We start from the raw sequence: 17,399 nt of genomic DNA on the forward strand, positions 1-17,399 counted from the left end.
AGTATTGACACTCAGCAAAGACGAGCTGACATGATAATATAACATAGCTATTACAATTTCTTCTAAGCAATGGTGGGGAGCTATAGCATAAAACTAAACTTAGGAAATGAAAGAATGGTGTCAGAAGTGAGCTCAGACTCAAGAGTGTTTGGATCAGATTAAGAATTTATGGAACACACACACACGGCATTAATAAAGATGTTGATGGGGCTGGTGTGGAATATTGCTCAGGAGGTAGAAGATCATACAGTTAGTTGGTGTTGCTTTCACCACATCCCCCCTAGCAATTGTGTTATTCATTTACTGTGTAAAATTAGGTCAAACCTCAAAACATCACACAGCCCGAGAGGAGAGGGTTAGGGGCTTAAAACACACACACACACACACACAAGGGGGCAAAAACTACACAAAAGAAACCACAACAAAATTCATTGGGGCACTGAGCAGCAGACCATCATCAATCTATTCTGGAAAGAAACAAAGGAATAAGTAAGAAAGTATGACACAGTTCAGTAAATTCATTGGAAACAGTTCTTCTGCACAAGAGAGAACCCCAGATAGTATATCCTAAGTGTTATGTCTTCTAGTTTTGAAATAAGATTGAATGTAACCCATCTAGTTTTTTAAATGTGATTTTTGAAATGAAAATGATTCTGTATTGCCAAATTAGGTGATTCATCTCCATTCTTCTTGGAATGTGTGCGGAGCCTGTCTTAACCTGTCCGATAGGTAAGCTGGAGGCATGAGCTTTCAAAGTTTTGTTTTTGCAGGAGAGGACTAGAAGAAGACCTGTGTATTGAAAAAAAACAATAGTTACAATATAGAGTAAAGGAAAAGGACAAAATAAAGCAAGGTAAGCTTCTTAAGGAGTCAGGAGTGTACCAGTAAGACTCAGAGGCAGGGCAAGAACATAAGGGGAATTTCACGTTTGAGCTAGCAATGTAGCAACCACATACTCCAAATCAACGCACCTCTCTCCAGTTCACAGAGCTGTGTGAGTACTAGGCCTCAGAGCCTCGCCATCATCATGGGTTCTCTTAGAAGTCAAAAACGTTCTCCTTTCTAACTGTTGAGGTAGTCCTGCCCTGAGTCCTTCCAGATTCAGAGTAATTTTCTCCCAGTTCCAAACCAAGCAAGGTAGACTTGTGAAGTGCACTACTGTTGATGAACAAATAAACAGAACAGGAGTGTTTTTGTGAATTTGTGTTTGGTATCTAAAGTGGCTGCTTTGTTTTGAGGAACCAGAAAAAATGAGTAAACCCTGCAAGTATATGTCAGTACTTTTGAAAGGCCATTCACTTTCAGGAAACAAATGGTCACCCATCAGCCCCCAAACATTGCAAATCATTGGAAACAAGCTTAAATGAGATAGTCATTGATCTGTTTGTATTGCTCAAACAGACGATACAACATATAATAGGTTGAGTTCCAACATGTGTGCGCCGCCTGTATCAAGTATGTAACTGGTACTCTGTTATCATGCTGAATAAACTGCAACTTTTTCCAGGCTTTAAAAGAATGTCTGAAATGAATGCAGATGCATCTGCAGGTGGTCAGTATGTTGCAGACTATGGGGGTCATTCCGACCCTGGCGGTCATGGACCGCCAGGGCCAGGGACGGAGGAAGCACCGCCAACAGGCTGGCGGTGCTTCCGGGGCAATTCTGACCGCGGCGGTAAAGCCGCGGTCAGAAAAGGGAAACCAGGGGTTTTCCCCTGCCCCAGGGAATCCACCACGGCGGCGCTGCAAGCAGCGCCGCCATGGGAATTCCGACCCCCTTCCCGCCAGCCTGTTCCTGGCGGTTTACACTGCCAGGAAGAGGCTGGCGGGAACGGGTGTCGTGGGGCCAGCTAACAGGGCCCCACTAAGATTTTCAGTGTCTGCAAAGCAGACACTGAAAACCGCGACTGGTGCCACTGCACCCGTCGCACACCAGCAACTCCGCCAGCTCCATTGGGTGCCGGCTTCATCGTTGCTGGGGCTTTCCCGCTGGGCGGGCGGGCGGCCTTTTGGCGGTCGCCCTCCCGCCCAGCGGGAAAGTCTGAATGACCGCCGCGGTCATTTGACTGCGGTACGGTCTTTTGGCGGTCTCCGCCCGGCGGGCGGTGCCCGCCGCCCGCCGGGGTCGGAATGACCCCCTATGTCTTCTTTTTTTAGAAAGTCTTGCACAACCAGGTTGATGCAGTGTGCCAAACAAAGGACCCTGAAATAACCCCTATCTGCCCTGGCCTTGAATATGTTACTGCCAATGTCCACCGCAACAAATCCAACTCGAAGACCTCTGGGTCTTAGCCATTCAGACACCTTGCTATTAATTTCCTCCAAGCTGTTTGCAGCTGTGTGTGACTTCTCTTTTGTGAACACGGCTACTGTTACATGCCACTGAATGCTCTTAAATATTTCTTCAGGGCCAAGACCTGTAGATAGCTTCTGCTTTACCCCCAGAAAAGAGATCCAGTGTGCAGTGATGCACATGTAGCCAGTCACCTGACAACCTGTCCACATGCCTGTCCTCAGGTCGATAGTGTGGACAACACTTTGCTACAATGATTGTCCAACCAACTGCAGCACATGGTAATGCAGCACTGGAACAGCAACTCTGTCAAAATAGGTCCAGTTTGCAACCTTTCATTTTGGGCAGAGGGCTCCTAAGACTCCCACACCTTCCACAAAAGAAAAAGGGAAGAGGTCCAGCACTAACATTTTTGCTAGCTTGCCATTGTACAAACGTCACATTAGGTAGTTGCAGTCGTAGGTCCCCTCCTGTCTAAACGTTCTCGTAATTGTGGGCTGGATTTTCTTCTTTTGTGGGGCCACTGACACAGGTAACTTTTCAGATGTAGGGGGTGGTAAACTCAATGTCCCTGTCAGTGGTGCAGTCACCATATGCCAGTGTGTCTCCATGTGAGTCTGAGTCTTCCTGTGCCACTGTGAGGTCACTGAGGCTGGTGATCCTAGCCCACTGCTGGGGTCAGGGCTGCTTTGCATGAGAATGATTATCACCCTCTTCTTCCTCACCTTCCACCGTGATTTGACTAGGTGCAGCTGATATTTCCTGGCTCTCCTCACCTTCACCACTGTGGCCACATTGAGCCATTTCTTTAAGGTGCTGTTCTGACTGGACTATGTGATGTTTTTTCATATGGGTCATCTGCCCTCCAGTAACGTAATGGGAACCAGGCTTACCTAACGAACACTCAGGTGGCAAATGAAGCACATGGCAATGTTCTCCTTCTGTTTGCTAATCTTAAAAAAATCCCAAACTGGGGACAAGTACTTTCTTACTGGGCCAGTGCCTGAAGAACTGAACGTAGGTGGTCATGGGTGTGTTAATTGTCTGTCTGCAGGGCATACTTGTTCTGAGTTAGTGGTTGGTGCAGGTCTCTGCTGGGGGTGGGAGCTGGCAGTGCTGTCTGTGCCACATCCCTCAGAGCAGGTTGGCTCCATAATCCCTTTCCATGATTCTAAGGCTTTCTGGAACTTTTCTTTCCCCTTGCTTCTCCTGGAGTATCCCGGATGCTGCCGCAGTTCACTCCATGTCCCTATCATCATCATCAGAAGTGGTGTCTGTAGAAAGTAGTACCCTTATTTTTTCTTGCTGGAGACCTGGAAGCCCTTGATTCTAAAAGAGGAGGTTCTTGCTCGACAGAAAGCTGAACCTTCTTTTCTGCTCCAACTTCGGAGCAATCTGGCTGCAGCTGCTGTCCACTTTGCTCTATTTCATGAAATGATTGGGTACTATTTTGAGGCAGGGACAAATCCAAGTCAACATCACTGCTCATTGGCGTTGCCATGATTGCTTTGGCTGCTTCAGTGATAGACCTGGTCTTGGACTTGGGCTGGGATGGTGCTGCTGATCCTCGAGTACTCCCAGGTTCCACCCCAGGGACCGGTGAGGCAGGCATGTCTCCCAAAGAAGTTTGTGTTTGGCACGCCACTGGCGGAAAGCTGCTTCTTCTCATTGGCCACTTTCTTGGCAGCAACTTTTTGGGGGCCATCTTATCTAGCTCTAGGTTGGCAGTGGCACTAAGATGCAAAAGTGAAAGAGTTTAGGGCCTGTGGACCGAAGTAACTGTGAGGCATTCTCTTTGGTAGAACTGCGGGTGATGTGGGGTGTCTTCTCTGGTACACCTAAAAGCAACAAAGCAAGAAAAACATGTAGATAGTGAAATGTGGCATTATTGCAGCAGGTTGAAAATAGTACAGAGAAATGCAATCTTAGTGAGATTGGTTACTTATGTAATATACCTAGTATTTAAATAAACATAATAGAGGCAAACCACACCACCACACCATAAAAAATTACATTTCAAATCAGCCAGCAGAACAGGCAGATCTAGCTCTTTGCTTTATCTCCATCTTTTTTAAGGAGACACCTTGGGTAGTCAGAGAGAGGTGCATGGCTAAATGGAATAACTCTTTAAATAAAATAACCTAGGCGGCAAAGTGGCCCAGGGGAAATTAAATAATCACTAACAAAATGAATTATGCTGTTGATTTGCCTGCTGTGCTTCACAGCAAGAGTGTCCTGGAGGAAATGGAATTGCACCTAAGAAACTGAATGTTGTAGTGAATCTGTGCTTCTTTGGTGGATAGATGGAGGATCAAACCAAAATGCAGAATTAAAGAAAAACAAAAATAAAAAATCATTAAAAAAAAATATAAAACTAAAAAAAAAAATTTGAAAATCAAAATTGCAAAAATTTAAAATTAAAAATAAAATATAAAAATGTCAATAAAAAAAAATACAAAAAGTAAAACCTATAAAAAATAAAACCAAAATATAAAAATGTCAATAAATCTTAAAAAATGCAATAAAAATGGCATACACATTTTAAAAGAAATATATAATTCAAAACAAAAATGTAAAAAATTCAATGAAAAAAGAAAAATAGAAACTCAAAAAAACAGATGAACAATAATTAATGTTTATATGTAAGCCTATGTCAAAGACACACTGGCTGCACAGTGTACGCACACAATGGTTGCCAGCCAACCACATGTTCAAACAACAACAACAAGGAGCAAGGAAGAAGCATGGATAACAAGGAACACATGCAAGCCTATGGCAAGAAACACTGGCTGGATGGACAGAATGTCTGGCAGCCAGCCATGTGGTCAAACAACAACAACAAGGAGCAAGGAGGAAGCATGGTAAATAAAGATCACATGCAAGCCTATGGCAAAGGACACTGGCTGGATGGACAAAAATGCTGCCAGCCACATGGTCAAACAACAACAACAAGTAGCAAGAAAGAAGCATGGAGAACGAAGAACACATGCAAGCCTACGGCAAGGGACACTGGCTGGATGAATAAAATGGTTGCCATCCAGCCACATGGTCAAACAACAAGGAGCAAGGAGGAAGCATGGAGACTAAAGAACACATGCAAGCCTATGGCGAGAGACACTGGCTGCATGCACAAAATGGCTGCCAGCTCAAACAACAACAACAAGGAGCAAGGAGAACAAAGAAGAACACATGCAAGCCTAAGGCAAAGGGAAGCAGGCTGCATACATAAAATGGCTGCCCTCCACATAGTCAAACAACGACAAGGAGCAAGGAGGAACCATGGTGAATAAAGAACACATGCAAGCCTATGGCAAGGGACACTGGCTGCATGTGCAAAATTACTGCCAGCCAGCCACATGGTCAAACAACAACAACAGCAAGGAGCAAGAAGAACACATGCAAGCATATGGCAAATGGATGCTAGCTGAGTGCACTAAATGACTGCCAGACACATGGTCAAAGAACAACAATAAGGAGCAAGGAAGCATGGCAAACAATACATGCAAGCATGGATAACAAAGAACACATGCAAGCTTATGGCAAGGGACGCTGGCTGGAAGGACAAAATGGCTGTCATTCAGCCACATGGTCAAACAACATCAACAAGGAGCAAGGAAAACAAAGAAGAACATATGCAAGCCTAAGGCAAAGGGACGCTGGCTTGATGGACAACATGGCTGGCAGCCAGCCACATGGTCAAACAACAATGAGGAGGGAGGAGAACAAAGAAGAACACATGCAAGCCTATAGCAAAGGGACACTGGCTGCATGCACAAAATCGCTGCCAGCCACACAACATCTGCCTATGCCATCAAATATTATCACTCCACAATATATACACTTTTTGCAAAAAAAAATGAAATGCAAACAAAAGCAAACATATTAAATTTCATCCAATGCCATCCCGGCCCTAAATGAAGTTTTGTAATCATATACCACTGAAACATTCATTTCTTACCCTGGTGACTACTAGTACTGGCCTGGGCCGACTTGCTTAAATGGCCCTTTGGAAATCTATGCCACATGCTAAAACAATATTGCAAATGTTACAAACATGCAGAAAAGGTACTCAGTTATGCAACAATTCTTCTTTACAAAGTGTGAACAATCAATGAAATACAAAATCAATCATAATTAGGCCCACACTTAAACTCCAGGCCACGCACCACATTTATAAAATCAAATTAAAGTACAAAGAAATACTGGTGCATGCCTAAGCAAACAAACAACACCCTTATCCAATAGTTTTAGAACTTACTTGTGTGATTTCACAAAACAAAGTCCCTAAATCTAAAGCTACATCCAGGAGACAAAGAGAGTGATCCTTCCACCGTGAAATCCAAGTGAAAAGTGACGAGGAGATGGACAAAGCACTGGGAGGAGCCTGCTGGAAAGTAACAGGAAGTTGGAGCCTCTGACACACTTCCTTCCTGTTTGAAAAAAAAAGGCTTCCCAATCTGAAAAACAAATTGCAGGGCCCATTAGAGAAGAAAATCTAGTCAAAAAAGATATTTTTTACTAGATTTAGTGGCTCTGGAGTAGTAAATGTATTTCACAAGTGAGTTTGCACTCATGAGTTACCCGTTTTGGCTGCCGGCGCAGCTGGAAACAACGCGAGAGAGCTTGAAGTCTTGCATGCACTTGCTAGCGGCCGAGGAGAATCATTGCGCTTGCCGGAAAGCACAAAAACCCATTCTTGCAAGCGTAAACAAATTCTGCTCCATGCTGGAGAATGGAATTCAAGAGCTCCATGCTACTCCGCGTAGCACGGATTGCCCAAATTCTGCAAACTCTGCCAGTGGAGTGGAGTTCTACGCCCAGACATAGTTGATACCACTAATCAAACTGCTCACCCCGAAAGGTCAAAACTAGAGCATCTGGGAAACAACTTTTACCCTACAGTCTTTATCACATATCATATTTACCACATAGGCTTCACAATGCAGATGCATTTACCCTGAATGCCATGCCCTTGCCATGCATGCCTTTAAAAAGCGTTATCGGGTAGGTATGATTTTGATGAGTATTGTAAGATGCAAATATATTTATATATGTTCATATATAGTTTTATATATATGTCACATATATAGTTATATATATATGTGTGTGTGTATATATATATATTTTTTTTTCATTAAAAACAAAGGTTACAGGGGTGTTATAGTTAGGCTCAGATTTTACACCCATAAAGCCATAGACTTCAGCAGTTATAGCTAGCTCAAGAAATTATAATTCTTACACTAAGGTAACTATTACTTGTGTCCTCTGCAGGCACTGTTAATAAATTCCCCTCATATTTTATCAGTCATGATATCATCGATAAAATCATTGATAATATCATTGCAACATTGGAATTATGTTTAAAGATTGTTGCAATTTGGTATCTTTACCCACTGATGAACTCCCTAGCCTAGATGTGTTAGGTTTCTCCCTCCAATCCAAAAAAGGTTGCCTAATGACAGGAATGTTATGCATGCTATCATCCTCCTGGTCTTTCTGCCTCTCATCTTCAAACCCTTATAGATACCATTTCTAATATGGCATTAGTCCACTCTATTTTTTCACTCTTGGAGACTTCAACAAGTGGGCAGAAGATCAGACCCCCTTCCCCCTTATACAGAGAATTCAATAGCTTGTGTAATATTTTTGGGCTATGCCAGTGTGTTGCTGGCCCCACCCATTGTGGCGATCACACACTAGATCTTGTCATGGCCCCTGAATGACTGATTTCTGTCAAGAACATCCACTCCCTCTGCTGGACTAATCGTGCCCTCATAATCTTCCACGTGCTGGTCAAAGAATTCAATTCTGCCACAAAGACAGCAGTCACCAAGCATATGAGAATGCCATGGCATAAACTTGGGGCGCCATTTCACTCTTGGCTATCTAATATATCAATCTCCTTGGACCCAGATAAATCAATAGTAGCAAGTTGTAACTTCATGGAGGAAAAAATCCTTGAATTTCTTGACACTGAAATTCCTCTGCGTCTTATGAGAAAACACAACCGCACATCTGCTTCCTGGTACAATTCTTCGTTAAAAAGGCTGAAATTAGTCTGCAGACAGCTTGACGGAAATTGAGCAGATCCTGTAAAGAGGAGGATAAGGTATGGCTAAAAGCCTAGTTATATGATTATAAAGGGAGATCAATAAAGAAAAAGCAGATAATTATGCCACTGCCATTGTGAGTGCACTTAGCAATACACAAAAAGTTTTCTATATCATGTGGGAGGTGTCAAATAGCAACTGTCTGAAACAGGGCATTATACTGTCTCAAGAATTATGTGATAATCTAGCTTTATTCTTTGAGGAAAAAAAATATTTTGGAGGATATTAGAGAGACCATCCAGTTGGATGACACCTCTGTAGTTATAGTACTAGCAGTAAAAAGTACTACTAGGGAACATTCGTCTCACGCTGCACATACTCCACCTGACTCAGGGAGCACACCGAACATGTCAGGGCCCAAGCTAGATTATTTCAAAGCTATTCCAGGCAACAGCTTCCTCTCATTAGTCATCTCTATTTCCTCAGGATCTCCTTTAGATTCTTTTCCGCCGACGTTCATGAAAAACTTGGCAGAAGGCTCCTTCCCACTGTTACAGCAGATCTATAATCAGTCGCTAGCCTCTGGTATGCTCTCCCAGTCCTGGAAAAAGTCATTGTTTCCCCCATATTGAAAATACTCTCCTTGGACTTGTCAATCCTCAGCAATTTTAGACCTAAATTGCTGGTGCCTTTTCCCATAAAACTTCTTGAATTCTATGTCAGTAAAATCTCTCCTGCTATTTGGAGCAACACACTTTATTAGAGCAAGAGCAGTTTGGGTTTAGACCAGGACATAGAACTGAGGCTGCCTTACTCACCGCTATGGACGAGCTCCAGATACTTGTTCTATCATGGCCAATCATGAATTCTGATTCTCCTTGATTTATCTCCCATGTTCGAAACAGTAAATCACAACATCTTCTTAGAGATACTCGTCTAAGCTGGAGTGGGAAAATAGCATTAAAATGGCTACACTCTTATCTATCCAAGCACAGCCAGGCTATTGGTCTCCCACATTTTAGATCAGCCTTTGGGGAGATGAAACCTTGTGTCCCCCAAGGGTCAGCTCTTAACCCAAATTTGGTTGCCCTTTATATGAGATCACTTGTTACCCTCATCAAATCTCATAACCTTAGGCTAGTCAATTACGCAGATGATACCCAGGTGATTCTGTCACAAGATAGTGACTACCAGACGTCAGTCAACATCTTCCACAAATGCGTGAAGGACATCGCCACCTGGTTCCACTCGAATTCCCTAAAATTCAATGGCGATAAAATGGAATTTCTGTGCTGCTCAGCAAACACAGTTCCTCTTCTGGCCGTTACCTGTAAAAGATGAGTCCCCTCCACCCAACTCGGTTTGCAATCTGGGAGTGATTGTTGACAACAAACTGAGAATATACTACTGAAAATAGCTGGATCTTGTTTTTCACTTTTTTGAGGTCTGCAAAAATGTCTCCTCATGCTGTCATCTTATGCCAAAACACTGATTGTGAGAAGCGTGATTTTGAGCAGGCTTGACTACTGCAATTTTCTCCTTCTAGAGGCCCCAGATTTCTTAATTTATAGCATATATGGAGTCCAAGTGGTGCGTCCAAACTGGCCTTAAATCGGCCTACAAAATCATCTGTTTCGGATGCTTTGAAGAAATTACACCAGCTACCAGTCAAAAAGAGGATCATTTTTAAATCTTTACGTATTGTCTTCAAAGCTCTTCAAGGCACCCGCTCTGTTCCTTTGGAATATTGGTTTCACAAATATGCGCCTAGGAGATGTCTAAGATCCTCCTTGGCCAACCCCATCTGCATCCCCAATTTCATGAAAACCAGACAGGCAAGACAGACATTTGCAGTGAGAGGCACCTAACTCTGGAATCAACTTCCAGTAGCTCTTCCACTCTCAACAGATCTCTTAAATTTCAGGAAAGCCTTGAAAACACTTGGATTTTTCATCAGTAAACGTTTATGCTCTTCCTGGTTTGTCAGTCGCAGCTGGACACATCCCCTGGTATTTAAGGCTTTCGGGGCCATGATACCTTTTTGGTGATATCTGCGTTTAACAAATATATATAATAAACATAATAATGCTTGCTCATATGTAAATGCAAATATAATTTGTCTTTGTTATCTAAATACAGTGATAGCGCTTCCGCAATTACAGAATTGCCAAGGTATATGACACCTCCTCTGAGGCTGGTTATTATGTTAGCCATACTTTGAAAACCTAATCTAGATCAGCGTCCTCTGTGTGCTTGTGAAAAACTGACAACCATGGCACCTGCTCTCTGGCTTGTGCTACTTTTCAGATTTCGCCCTACAGGAAGACATTTACACGAAGCCTTCCTAGCGTTGCTTTCTAGTTAGGTTTGTGCTTGTGTATAGGTACATGTTGTCCTGTCTGCATTTATTTATGTACAGCACTGTTCTTATCACTCTAACCGTATTGTACATTACAAAAGGTTACAAACAGGCCGGTTTTTGGCTTGGGCGAGTGTGGCGCAGGCCTAGGGTGCCAATCTTCTGAGAGACGCACAGACCTCTGTGCATTCAGGTTATGCAAGCAGCAGCGCCCCTCTCATCTTGCCCCAGCTTTGTCTGTGTCTCCGAATCCGCGTTTCTCTGTCAGACTCGACTGTAAAAGTGGTCCTTCATTATCATGCCAGAGACGATGCTTCTCATACCCCGTTCGCCTTCAACTTTGCTCTCCCTTCTCCTTCCCATCCTCGCTGACACACACCAACACCCTCATCAACTTGAGGCAGCTAAGGTATAGGTGATTTAGTCACTCGCCCAGGGTACTATTTTAGCAAGCGCAGACTCTGGTTACAAGATTGACTGGAGTAGACATGCAGCGCACATTGTGAAAGGAATCTATTTAATATATTTGGGATTTCACTCTGCTGATGGCTCTCGGCCTCATATGCACCATTAACCACCAGTAACAGTGGAGTATAATCAGCAAGTACTGCCCTGACAGAAACTCATTTAATCAGAATGACCTGTCTCGTACATTACCTGCTGCATGGCATTATTAACTAGCAGTGCCACACACAGCAGTCTTCAGGATTATGTTAAATAGCTACGAAATAGCTCAGAGAATTAGGCACCTGCTGCTGCAATCAGTATGTCCTTGGTTTGAATGGCTGAAGGGCTGACTTTGCCTTTTATCTTTTCTGGGTCCATAATTTACATAGCATTGTGTTGGACTACAGCAAACAAGTGTTATTTGAGGCGTGGAAAGCTGTGTATCAAACACACAAAGTTACTATTATTAAATAACATCAATCAATACCTGAAATACTACTAATAGTATTAGAACTACAAATAATAACAGAATAGTAATGGTCAATAGCGTCTGGGCGATAAAGCTTGCGGATCCCCAACACATACGTTTGGTTGTCCGAGCCATTTTCCTCACTCAGACAATAAATAGATTACAGTGGTTTGCGTGTTTGAGTTAAAATAGATACACCCACTTTTAGCTGTGGAGTAGTCTCAGGGGTCGCCAAGGCAGTACATTGGCACAAAAGGATGTGACCAACCTTTGGTTGAAAACAAAGGTACGTGTGCTTGGCCCCGCTGCTTACCCACACTCCCGCCGCAGTCAAGTATGGTGTGTGGGGGCAAAGTGTGACAAAACAGAGCGAATGTATTGACCAGCATATTTCTTCTGCTAAATGAGTTTTCATTTAACTATGGCTGCTCAGTCTTTCATAACATTTTGCTCCTTGTCAAACGATGAAGCGAAACAGTTTTACACCGTTAGGCTGCATACGTTAAGGGAATGCCACGAACTAATTTCCCACCGCATTTCAAATGTACAGCAAACAGATACTGACTTTGTTTTAACATCAGTGCAATTACAATACTCTGGAAGGTATATGGTCTTCATTGTACAGAGATTGATTCACTGTGTAGACATGGAGATGTGTCCCTCGATTACATCAGACCACAATCCCATGCTGGTTACATTGCAGCTGTCTAATACTGATAGGGAGGGGAGGATCTTCACCGTCCCCCGGCCACTTCTCTCGAATTTGGAATAAAGAACATGCATGACTAGTGTGCTGAGGGAATTTGTAAGGGAAACATCGGTTCAGCATCGCTTCGTGTCATTTGGGATAGGCTTACATAAGGGGGACCACTCTGCAGTTCATTCTCGAATCAAATAAGCCTGAGAAGGATGAAATGTATAATTTACGTATGGAAGTGCAGTACATGGAGCAATAGCAACCAAAAGCAGCCTTGGATAAAAGCTCAGATGAGCAATCGATCTACCTACAACATTGTTGCATACCATATAGGAGATATAGGGCAAAGGTGGCAGCTAGGTATAAGACTAATATGGAGCTTCAGGATGAATATGGGGAGACTGTTAGGAGAGTGTTAGCATGTTAGATAGTGGGAAGAAAGCATTCTAATTCTATTAAACGTATTAGGTACAAAGAAGGTATTTTCCACAATAGCACTCAAGCTATCTTGAAACAATTTTGTGATTATTATAAAGAGATTTATGGCCATGTATTGTCATTCAGCCAGTCTGAGACAGATGAGCATTTACAGGGTGCAAGCTTACCCCATCTCGATTCACCTCATAGCCAAGCTCTGGAGGGGAACATTTCTATTCAAGAAGTTGAGGCAGCAATTAGATCCTTGAGGGGGCAAGGGGAGGGGTTAGAGGCAGCCGAGGAGGATACAATTCCACTGGAATTCTACAAAACCTTCAGAGCCCTACTTCACCCCGTCCCCAATGATTTGTTGGCTTGCATAAATGTTGGTTTAAAAGTTTCTGTGTCTTGGAACTATACGAAAATAACAGTCTCCCTAAAGAAAGAGAAATCCCTGGAGGAGAGAGGGTCTTATCAGCCTATTTCCCTGATTAACACAAACGGCAAAATAATTGCAAAGGTGCTAGGAGCTAGGCTTACTTCTATGATCCAATTCTTAGTGTTACTGCAGCAACATGGTTTTGTCATGGGCAGAGATACTAGAAGCCATTGTGACATTGCAGTGGCAGTTTTTGGTGTTGCACATATACTGAGCAGCAGGGTTTAGATGATATTATTATAAGATGAAAAAGCCTTCAACCAGGTGTTTTTCTCTGGTTGCCTATGGGTGTCATGGGATTCAGTTCAAAATTTGTATTTAGAGTCAAGAGTCTTTACAGAAACCCATTGGCAAGGCTAGTCTTGGATGGGTATAGCTTTCCTTGTTCAGCATATGCAGAGGTACTCGCTAGGGTTGTCCTCTATCGCCCAGCTATTCAGCTATTTGCTCTCTATATTGAACCCTGACTACAGCTTCTCAATAACAATCACACTCCAAACTCATATGCTTTTGGTAACCAGGTGGCTCTGGGGCCAGACTTTAGGTTCTTCTTTTGCAGATGGTCTCATCCAAACTATTTCAAATGAGTTTGTTTTAAGATCACTAATGATATTTCTCAAATTTGGGGCCACATGTACGAAATTCAGGTTTTGCGACTCGCAAATTGCGAGTCATAGTGACTCGCAATTTGCGAGTCGCAAAACCTGATGTACAACAGTGTCAATGACACTGTTTGCGATTCCCAATGGGATCACAATGACCTACCTCATGAGTATTCATGAGGTAGGTCGCAATTTGCAACCCCATTGGGAATGGTCGCCCTCACAGGGATGGTGGCCTGCTGCAGACAGCAGACCACCATGTCTGTGACTGCTTTTAAATAAAGCAGTTTTTTTGTTTTTTTGTTAATGCAGCCCATTTTCCTTAAAGGAAAACGAGATGCATTTCAAAATCTAAAATAAAAAATATTTTTGCTGCCATTCACAAAGGGGAAGGGACCCCTTCCCGTTTGCTAATGGGTGAGCACTAGTTTGAAACTGGTGCTAACTGTGATTGTTTTGCGACTGCATTCGTGGTCACAAAACAATCATACATAGCATCTGGATTCAGTATTAGGAAGGGACGCCCTTGTCACGCCCCTTCCTAATATCGAATCGCAAAACCCAAACTGCGATTCAGTAACAAGTTACCGAATCTCAGTTTGGGCTTTGTACATCCCAAATAGCATTTTTCAAGTCGCAAACGGCCCGATTCGCTGTTAGCGACTTGAAAAATGCTTCGAACATCTGGCCCTTGGTGTGAAATCTGTGCCAAACACTCTGCCCCTTCTATTTATTTGTATATGACTTTATGTGGAATTCGTAACATATTATTCACCTTTCCGACACGGTGGTTAAGTCCTGGTAGGGCTAAATATTGTGGGGCTTCTTTATGCAAAAAAGAGGTTTGCACTTTTTCTGCTTTACAGATTCTATACGATCTTCTGCAGCAGTCTTTTTTACATACCTCCAGGTCTGCGATGTTAAAATCCATATTTCCTTGTAGGGCTGCCCTCAATTGTTCCAACGAGTCCGATATCTTGATGTGTCTTTATTGCACTGTGGGCAAGAGAACAAGTTAAAAATGTGTTATACAGGATTCTGGGAGTGGATAGGGGCGATGACATACCCATATTTGCTGCTTTGTGGTGTGGTATGCTTGGACAGGCTACACAGGTAGGCAATATTGTTGCCAATTTAGATATCATTAATCGGTTGGTTTACTCAGTGAGTCTCAAACTTCAACAAAACTATCTGCATGCTATAGTATACACTGGTCAGCTGTGCAAAGGTAGTCTTTGCACCTCATTTATCACCCACAAGTTCACTGGTTGCCCCCTGCTAAATACTTTCTGGGTGCACATAGTGCACTTGTCTTCTGGCCATCTAGGATGTGATTTACAGATGTCCACTAGAGAAATCATGTTGGGATATAAATGGGATTTCAACCCCAGGCTATAAGCAGTAATTACTATTGCTGTTATTACTGCCTGTCTTTGTATTGCTAGATTCTGGACCAATAGAGTACCACCCATGGTTTCTGGGTGGTGGGCACTCTTTTGACTGATATTTAAACTGGAGTCACCTATCCTCAGAGTGAAGGGCACAAAGGGGATGCAATGTTTGATTGCTGATCAGTGGGCAATTTCTATCTTTGCAGATATGTGTGGGGATTTTTCTATGTGTTGTTCCTTGCTTTGGTATTTTGTGTTGATGGTCCTGTGGTGTGTTAGAGAATAAATTATTGTGATTATGTTCAGTTCAAATAAAAAAAAGAAAAAAACAGATATCAGAGAACTAGTTTTTCAATTCAGGGTACTAGGCATGGATGTCCCGCTTTTACGATCTCATTAGAGCTGTGAACCCAGAAAAGACATGCCACAGCTCAATAGCTAAAGGGCCAATGTTCCAACAACAAAAACAAGAAACTTCAAACAGAAAAGGGGAAACTAAATTTCTGCTCCCCTGCATTGAAAAAATAACAGACCGTTTTTATCAGAAGACTGAGGAAAAAAAATAGGTGGAAAGACGTTTGTGGCTCCCTGCAGAGTCCAGAACTTTCCATCACAAAAATGTGAGGAAAATGTGTGTTTTAGGCAAAGTTAGAGGGTTGCAAGGGATTATGGGTAAAACAACCTAGTGAGAGCTACATAAGTTACCCCATCATGGAATGTCCTAGTGTAGGAGGCTGGCCTGGTTTGTAGTGGGTGCCAAATGTACTTACACCTTATACCAGGTCCAGTTATCCCTTACTAGTGAAATTAAGTCAGTGTCTAGAGTCCAGGTTGTCTTTGAGTAGCTGTAGCTGAGCAGCCAAGGCTTATCTAGGAGACATGCAAAGCTCATGCACTACCACTGTAGTCACACAGTACTCACACACATGAAAGAAAATATGCAGTGTTACAAAAATAAAGGTACTTTACTTCTGTGACACAAATACCAAAAATCCTTCAAGACTATACTCCCTTAGGAGGTAGGTAATATACACAGTATATACACTAGAATGCAAAAATAGCTATACAAACAGTTAGAAAACAGTGCCAATAGTGAAAATCACAATAGGTTGCAATGGACCCAGGGGGAACACAAACCATATACTAAAATAGTGGAATGCGAAAGACGGATGCGGATTCCTGGTTTGTGCAGATGATGTCCCACGCCAGATGGATGGTTGCAGTCTGGTTTGCATTGCTGGATTCCGCCAACAAGCCTTGGCGCATGCAAAGCTCGCGGTTAGTGGAAAATGGCATTGCCCAGACCAGGAGGGACCTGGTGGCCTCTACCCAAGAGACGGAGACAGAGCGGGCTCTCAGAACTCAGAGAGCTCTCAGAAGACCATGCAGCATACACAGGAGTCCCACAGCACGGGGACAAAGAAGGTTCAAATAGAGGCCCATACAGCACGACGCAAAGGGATCCCACGCCGCCGGAGAACCACTCAGGAAGCTGTGCATCGTAGGGAGGGGTGCTGGAGGCTGGTGCTCTGAAGTGCACAAAGAACTTTGTGGAAAGTCACACACAAGCCTTGGCAAATGCAAATCATGCAGTGCACTGGGGTTCTGTCTTGCCTGGGGAGGCAAGCTCTTACCTCCACCAAATTTGGACAGCTGGACCTTAGGACCATTGTGACAACTGCAGTCCACCACCCGTGTGGCTAGATCCACACACTTCATCAGGAGAGGGGACCCACACCACTGGTCATCACTGCAGAGGGGTGCCTGCTGAAGCAGGGAAGTGACTCCTTCACTCCAAGGGAGATTCCTTCATTCTTCTGGTGCAGGCTGAAGACAGGCAGTCCTCGGAGGATGTACGACTGGGAAACAGTTGCAGTTGCTGACAAGAGCTGAAGATAGAAATTTTGTTGCAGTTTGTAGAGTTCCTGGAGGGTCCAGATGAAGTTTCGTAAGTAGAAAGTGTAGCAAAGGATGCAAAGGATTCCTGCTGGAGTCTTGCAATCCAAATCTGAGGAAACAACCAAAGGAGAGACCTAACTAGCCCCGAAAGAGGGATTGGTCAGCTACACAGGTAAGCACCTATCAGGTGAGGGCTCTGATGTAACCTGCTGGCACTGACCAGCAGGTGCCCAACCACCTTGGAAACCAAGATGGCAAAACCCAGGGACACTCCGAAGAAGCTCTGAGCACCAACCCTGGGGTGGTGATGGACAGGGGAGTGGTCACTCCCCTTTT

At 43.4% G+C, this 17,399-nt stretch overlaps 1 protein-coding gene across 4 annotated transcripts in view; it reads right to left on the bottom strand.

The window, feature by feature from the left end:
• The window catches only part of LOC138299778 (cytosolic phospholipase A2 gamma-like), a 1,040,695-nt gene that overhangs the window by 932,269 nt on the left and 91,027 nt on the right, over positions 1–17,399 (bottom strand). For 3 of the 4 annotated variants that reach the window (XM_069238328.1, XM_069238327.1, XM_069238330.1), the window contains exon 2: positions 14,678–14,769. In XM_069238328.1, coding sequence (XP_069094429.1) covers positions 14,678–14,704 — 27 coding nt within the window. In that variant the 5' untranslated portion in view covers positions 14,705–14,769. Of the gene's footprint in view, positions 1–14,677; positions 14,774–17,399 lie in introns of those variants that run through there. The other variant, XM_069238329.1, reaches the window with a different exon arrangement.

The sequence above is a fragment of the Pleurodeles waltl genome, chromosome 6 (assembly GCF_031143425.1).
Source record: "Pleurodeles waltl isolate 20211129_DDA chromosome 6, aPleWal1.hap1.20221129, whole genome shotgun sequence".
Lineage (NCBI taxonomy): Eukaryota > Metazoa > Chordata > Amphibia > Caudata > Salamandridae > Pleurodeles > Pleurodeles waltl.